At 39.6% G+C, this 7,935-nt stretch overlaps 1 protein-coding gene across 1 annotated transcript; it reads left to right on the top strand.

Annotated features, from left to right (window-relative positions):
• Nucleotides 1-3,852: 3,852 nt before the first annotated feature.
• On the top strand, nt 3,853-5,068 carry LOC138901555 (uncharacterized). The gene is made up of 2 exons (XM_070189327.1): nt 3,853-4,279; nt 4,971-5,068. The coding sequence occupies exons 1-2, from the start codon at nt 3,853-3,855 to the stop codon at nt 5,066-5,068; spliced, it is 525 nt and encodes a 174-aa protein (XP_070045428.1).
• Nucleotides 5,069-7,935: the final 2,867 nt, after the last annotated feature.

Raw genomic sequence — 7,935 nt, 5'->3', positions numbered from 1 at the left:
TTAAAATATTTAAACATGCATCATTATATAAAGTAGTACAATTAAAGCATGGTATAAGTCTAAGTCTACCCAAGCGTATCAAAAATCTAGCATACATATGGACGCTCGTCACCTCGTACGTTCGTAGCTCCTATAACACATAGCATCTAGCAAGTAGAATACCTGCGGGGATACATTCCCTCTTACAAGATTAGACAAGAGATTCACCTTGCTCCAAAATCCGATGTCGTCTCCTATACCGCTCTAACACCGCAAACCAACGCTGAACAACTTGAAACTAGCCAAAGAACATGCAAAACAATCAAAACATACTCAAGAACCCATACTTTGTCAAATAGAAATAATTTTCAACCCAACACGAAAAGTCAACAAACGTTGACCGTGCCACAAACTCAAATATATAATTTACTCTCAAATTCGACTTCGATTTCATGTTCAAAATCCAAAAATTCATTCTTTTAAGTTCAAGTCAAAAACCCCCCATTTCTTCTCTTCAAATCCTTGATTTAGGTGTAATAATCCATGATAAAAAAGATATATAATCAAAATAAAGATAAAATTACTTACCCTCATGATTTTGATGTTTTAACTCCTCCAAAATTGTCGTACTTGTGCTCCAAAAACTCAAAAAGTGAAGAAATGAACTCAAAATCCAGAAATTAGATGTTTAATACCCTATCAGGTCTCCTGCTTCGCGATTGCGGTACCTAACCACACGATCGCGCTTCACAAACTGTCCAGCGTCATTTTCTTCATCGTGATCGCGACCAAGTAGCCCCGTGATCGTGATGTACAATTTTTAGTTTTTCCTGTGTATAGATACCCTTCGGTATAATGGCCATAAATCTTAGTACAAAATTCCAGATGACAAACGGTTTAATTTTCTGAAAACTAGACTCAAACAGATACAATGTTCATTTTGAATCATCTCCAAATTCATTATAGGTTGCAAGATATAAGGTCTCGAAGACAGATTATTGACTGCAGAAACTTTCTTCTATGTGATCGCGGCACTTACTTCGCGATCGCGATTCACAAGCCCTTAAATGGACTTTGCTCTTTGCGAATGTGGCCTAGAACTCCGCCATCGTGATTCACAACCCTATGGTCAGTTATCAGCAGCTCAAAAAGGCATATAAGTGGTCTAAAACCACACCAAAACTCATCCAAGATCCGAGGGGCCCCATCCAATCAATCTAACAAGTTCATATACCCTATGAATATTTTTCTAAAGGCTCGAAACACCATGAATAATATCAAAACCAAGAATCAATAATCAAAATCCTTCTCTTATATTTCAAACATACAAATTTTGCCGAACGCTTTCGAATCACACTTAGATATTCCGGATCACAATCAAACTTTGCACATAACTTTCAGTCAACCAAATGAACCTATGGTTGATCCCTGAATACCAACCGGACCCCGATAATACAAAAGTCAACTCTCAGTCAAACATATGAGCTCTCTAATCCTTCAAATTGCTAACTTTCGACACATAGGGCCAAAACCTTCTAGGAACATCCAAATTCAAATCCAAACATACACCTAAGTCAAAACTCACCATACGAACCTATTGAAACCATCAAATCCCGATTCTGGGGTCGCTTAATCAAAAGTCAAACTTTGGTTAACTCTTCCAACTTTAAGCATCCAAATTGAGAATCGTTCTTCCAAAACGATCTCGAACCTCTCAAACATCGAAACCAACCATAATTGCAAGCTATAATGTACCATATGAAGCTACTTAACTTATCAAACCGCCAAACAGAAATGCTAAAACTCAAAACGATCGGTCGGGTCGTTACATACTCCCCCACTCAAACATGCATTCATCCTTGAACGTGCCAAGAGTCATTCCAGAGCCATCAAATAACTGTATAAGCTTCTCCTAAACACCCCCATGACACCTCAATCCATATACATCCATCAACACATTCCTGACTGGAGATTCTCCCTTCAATCTTAGCCCATAAGCCTTAGAACCAAATTCCTGCATTCGAAACTCTTTATAAGATCCAATTATTGTATGTACATGCTGTATTAATTCCAAAAGGTTGCATCAAGTCATAAATGTGCCTCCAATATGTAACCACACGATGTGCCTCATAATTCATATGCCCATAACTATATCTTCTGCCCACAATAACTTCTCATTACCAAATTCGGTAATAATGATATACCGCATATCAAATAAAACATTGTTTCAAACCTTCATAACACTGTAATGATGATAGAAGCATGTGGAAACTCATAACCACATGTCAAAATCACAAGTCATGGAGTTCTCTCGCCCGACTAGAAACATTACCAAATTTTGAGCTAACTATTGATAGCCTTATTCCAAACAACCTTATCCAAATCTGATTGCATTGTGATGTGTCGCATATTGATCTTTGCATGGTGTTGATACAATACGGTAGGGTGATTGCCTATGCGTCTCGACAGTTGAAGGTTCATGAGACAAATTACCCGGTGCACGACTTAGAATCGGTAGCTATTGTTCATGCATTGAAGATTTTGAGGCACTATTTGTATGGTGTTTCATGTGAGGTCTATATCGAACACCGGAGTCTCCAGCGTCTATTCAAGTAGAATGACCTTAATTTGCGGCAGCGGAGATGGTTAGAGTTGTTGAAAGACAATGATATCACTATTCTGCATCATCCGGGAAAGGCCAATGTGGTGGCCGATGCACTGAGTAGGAAGGCAGAGAGTATGGGCAATTTGGCATATTTACCAGCAGCGGAGAGGCCACTAGCCATAGACGTTCAGGCTTTGGCCAATAGGTTTGTGAGATTGGATGTTCCGGAGCCCAGCCGGGTTCTTTCTTGCTTGGTTTCTTGGTCTTCTTTGTATGAGCGCATAAGAGCGCAACATTATGACGAACCCCTTTTGCTAGTCCTTAAGGACATAATGCAGCACGGTGATGTCAAGTAGGTTTCTATTGGAGATGATGGGGTGTTACGGATGTAGGTATGGATATGTGTGCCCAATGTGGATGGGCAGCGTGAGTTGATTCTTGAGGAGGCCCACAGTTCACGATATTTCATTCATCCAGGTGCCGACAAGATGTATCAGGATTTGAGGCTGCATTATTAGTGGTGGAGGAAGAAGAAATATACAGTGAAGTATGCGGCTCGGTGCTTAAAACTGTCATCAGGTGAAGTACGAGCATCAAAGGCCGGGCAGTTTGCTTCGGAAACTTGAGATTCCCGAGTGGAATTGGGAGCATATTACCATGGACTTTATTGTTGGGCTCCCATGGACTTTGAAGAAATTTGATGCAGTATGGGTCATTGTGGATAGGTTGACGGCACATTTAATTTCGGTGGTGACTACCTATTCTTCAAAGCAGCTGGCTTCGATCTATATCTGTGAGATTGTTCGTCTCCATGGTGTGCCAGTGTCCATTATCTTCAATCGAGGCATGCAGTTCACATCATATTTTTGGAGAGCCGTGCAGCGTGATTCAGGCACCCGGGTTGAGTTGAGTACAGCATTCCACCCCTAGACGGACGGGCAGTCCTATCTCACTATTCAGATCTTGGAGGATATGCTATGTGCATGTGTTATGGATTTTGGGGGTTCATGGGATCAGTTCCTACCGCTTGCTGAGTTCTCCTACAACAACAGCTACCAATGAGTATCCAGATGGCTCCTTATGAGGCCTTATATGGTAGGCGGTGTCATGTTCCAGTTGTTTGGTTTGAGTCGGGATAGGCAAGGTTGTTGGGCATTGATTTGGTTCGGGATGCCTTAGAGAAAGTCAAGTTGATTCAAGATCGGCTTCGTACAGCACTATCTAGACAGAAATATTATGCCGATCGGAAGGTTCGTGATGTAGCATTTATGGTGATAGAGAGGGTTATGCTGCGGGTTTCACCCATGAAGGGTGTGATGAGGTTCGGGAAGAAGGGCAAGTTGAGTCCTAGGTATATTGGTCCTTTTGAGATCCTTGAGAGAGTTGGTGAGGTGGCCTACAAACTTGCATTTCCACCTAGTTTATCGGTAGTTCACCAGGTGTTCCATGTCTCCATGCTCCAAAAGTATTATGGTGATCTGTCACATGTATTAGATTTCAGCTCAGTCCAATTGGACAAGGATTTGACATATGTTAAGGAGCCAATGGCCATCTTGAATAGGCAGGTCTGGAAGTTGAGGTCAAAGAGCATTGCTTCAATGATGGTTCAATGGAGGGGTCATCCGGTTGAGGAGGTGACATGGGAGATCGGTAACGACATGAGGAGTCATTATCCTCACCTTTTCGTCACTTCAGGTATGTCTCTATGCACGTTCAATGACGAATGTTTGTTTTACGAGGGGGAGAATGTAATGACCCGATCGGTCATTTTGTGTATATGAGCCCTGATTCCCCTTTTGATGCTTCACACATGTGTATATATGGTTTTATGACTTGCGAGGATGGTTAGTTTCGTTCCACGAAGGTTTCAGGTAGATTTAGATCCTTTAGTTAACCAAAGTTTGACTTTTGTGAAAATGACCCCAGAACGGTGTTTTGATGGCTTTGATAGGTTCGTATTGTGATTTTGGACTTAGACAAATTCCCGAAATCGAATTCGGAGGTCCGTAGGCTGATGTGACTTGTTTTGTAAAAAGTTGGCAATTTGAGGTTTAGAAGTTTTCCCAAGTTTGCCTGTAGGTTGACCTTTGGATATCGAGTTCCAAATTTGGTTTTGGGACTTGGAATAGGTCCATTTTGCTATTTGGAACTTGTCTAAAATATTTGGTGCCACTTTGAGTTGGTTTGATAGAATTCGGACGCTTGGTTGCAAGTTTAGAGGTTCTTGAGTTTTCTTTTGAAATTCATGTGTTTTGATCACGCAAGCGAGTTCGTATGATGTTTTAAGACTTGTGTTGATATTTGGTTTGAAGCCCCAAGGGCTCAGGTGAATTTCGGATGTGTTTCAGAAATGTTTGGACTCAAATACAAGTTGTTGGTATTGCAGTTGTCGCAATTGCGAACACCAGCATTGCAATTGAGAACATGACAGGGGGGACTCAGATATCACAATTACGATACTTGGTTCGCATTTGCCAAGACTAGGATTAAGTTGTGTAGATCGCAATTGCAATCATTTGGTCCCATTTGCGAGGTTTGTGTCACATTTGCGACATCTGCTGGGCTTTACAGTTGCCGTATTTGCGAGGATTTTTCGTAATTGCGAACCTAGTATCGCAACTGTGACTGCAACTGAACAAAATGTTGGAAATTCGGGGTTTTATCTCATTCTCTCTCATTTTAGAACCCTAGGCTCGGTAGGAGGTGATTTGGAGATAGAATTGTCATCTACAATTATAGGGTAAGTAGTGTTAATCAATTTCCAACTATATTTCATTATTATTTATGAGATTTAACATAAAATTTATGAGAATCAAAGAGGAATTTTGATTTTTGTCACAGTTTTGAAAAATAAAAATTTGGGTTTTGAGAGTCGATTCGTACTCGGATTTGAACACAAAACACATATATGGACTCGTGGGGTTATAGGTAGTCGAAATCTACCCTTGGACCCGGGTTTTGATTGGGCGAGCCCCCCTGTCATTGCAATTTCTAATTGTGTAAAGATCATAGCTTTATCTACCGTAATTGATTTCTCTTTCATTGTTTGAAGTTATTAAGTCGCTTTTGATTAGATTTGAGTCGTGCGGAGATGAATTTTAGGGGAAAAGCTATTTTTTAGGGTTGATTTGGCCTAGTTGAGGTAAGTATTATGTCTAACTTTGTGTGGGGCAACTACCCCTTAGGATTTGAGTTGATTGTGTTATTTGAATTATGTGAAATACGTGTACACGAGGTGACGAGTGTGTACACGGGCTATATGTGGTATTTTGAACGATTTAGACTTTTAGACTACTTCCATGCATTTAATTGAAATTGTCTCAACAAGTTATATCTTCCATTGTTGAATTTGCTCTCACATGCTCTATTTGACGTTGTTAGCATAGGTTCTATCTTTTATTGTCAAGCTTTTTCTTATATGCTTTAGCTGAAGTTGTTACCTCTCTTGTTGTCTTGTTACCTCTTTTATTGTTGAATTATTCTTATTTGAAGTTGTTGATTATTAAGATATCTTTCCTCGTTCCTCATTCATTTGTTATTATTGAGATTCTTGTTCACATTGTTGGTTGAGCACGGGGCTATATTTTGTGGTAACATTGGTATTGTTGATTTTTGGCAAGTGTTATGGTATATTGGCACATTTGTGCGAGTTGATTATTGTATTGTGATATTGATACGCAACCAGTGGTATAAGGATAGGGGTTGATATGCATATGGTGAGATAAGGTGGGATTGATACGCGTGTTGCTAGTAAGGGAATTACTTGAAGCCACGCGGTGAGATAAGGAGGCTAAAACATGTGTAGCTATTTCGGGAGAAAAATGTTTTCAAAAAAAATGCAAGGCTCACGCGGTGATATAAGGAAAGATCGTGATTGTGACTTGTGAAACGAGATTGTGAGGTATGGTACCTCGATTGTGATTCTTGTTGTACATTCTTTGTTAAAAGTCTTGTTGGTTGAACGATTTTGTTATTTCTTCATTTGGCGTACTTGTAATTGTCCGTTTTGATTACTTGTTGTTCATATCATGTGTTCACTCCTTATGGCCTTTATTGCTCTAAATTCTGTTGTTAGACTACATTATTATATTGCTTTGTTATTATTCATTTCCTCGCTTTCCGTTATTAGTCTATATCATACTTTGCTCAGTTTTTCTTGTCCTAGTAGGTGTCTTGACCTAACCTTGTCACTACTCTACCGAGGTTAGGCTTGATACTTACTGGGTACCGTTGTGGTGTACTCATGCTACGCTCTGCATATTTTTGTGCAAATCCAAGTCCGTCTGCTCGTGCCGGATGCCAATGATTGTTTAATTATTTTCCGAAGACTTCAAGGTATACCTGCTCGATGCTTGCACGCCTCGGAGTCACCTTCCGTTATTTCCTTTACTACTGTTTATTCCATTATTAGACAGTGTTGTATTTGAGATTTTAGTATATTTCTAAAGAGCTTATGACTCATTTCCACTGATTTTTGGGAGTTTGTTACTGATGTTCCGATTTGGAGTTATTATGAGCTTTATCGGTTCATTTTATTATCTTAGTTAGTTAATATTTGTTAAACTATTAATGAATGTTAAGCTTATCTAGTCTTAGATACTAGGTATCATCACGACACTTTAAGGTGGGAATTTGGGGTCGTGACGTCAGTGGGGCCAGTTTCTACAATTAGCGGAATTTGCCTATGACAACAGCTGCTAGTCTAGTATCTAGATGGCTCCATATGAGGCCTTATATGTGAGGCGATGTCGTTCTCTAGTTGGTTGGTCTTAACACTGCGAGGATAGGTTATTGGGCACAAACTTGGTTCGTGATGCTTTGGAAAGAGACTTCGTACAGCTCGTCGGAATAGCCAGTTTCATAATGAATCACTTGAAACTTACATAATTTACATGAATATCGTGGGATTCAATTCTAAGAGAAAGGTTTAGCCAACATACCTCACTTGAGATTTCTTACACTCTAAATGTTCCGAAATTCTTAGCAACTTCAATCTACTGTAGAAATATAACAAATTGAATCAAAATTAGGAAGATGATCATGGTTCTAGCTCACTTGAGTATTTTATCAAACACTAGGTGTGCATAAGGTTTCAATGTCCTTTTTATGAAAGATTCCATCATCCCACAACCCAATTTTTATCATTTTTAGCTCAACAATCTTCCTACACCCTTTGATAACACATGCATGTAAAATAAACAACTCTCATGCCCAAAAATTATCATGCTAGTTACCCATTTTCGGAAGATTTCGAAATTAGGATGTTGGGTGTAGAATCTTACCTCTAGGATGAAGACCTAGTGAGCTTCCCTTCTTAATCTTCCAAAACTTGAGCAAGAATTGAAGAACAC

This window comes from Nicotiana tomentosiformis, chromosome 11, assembly GCF_000390325.3.
Source record: "Nicotiana tomentosiformis chromosome 11, ASM39032v3, whole genome shotgun sequence".
Lineage (NCBI taxonomy): Eukaryota > Viridiplantae > Streptophyta > Magnoliopsida > Solanales > Solanaceae > Nicotiana > Nicotiana tomentosiformis.
This window is presented reverse-complemented; position numbering and strand designations above follow the sequence as displayed.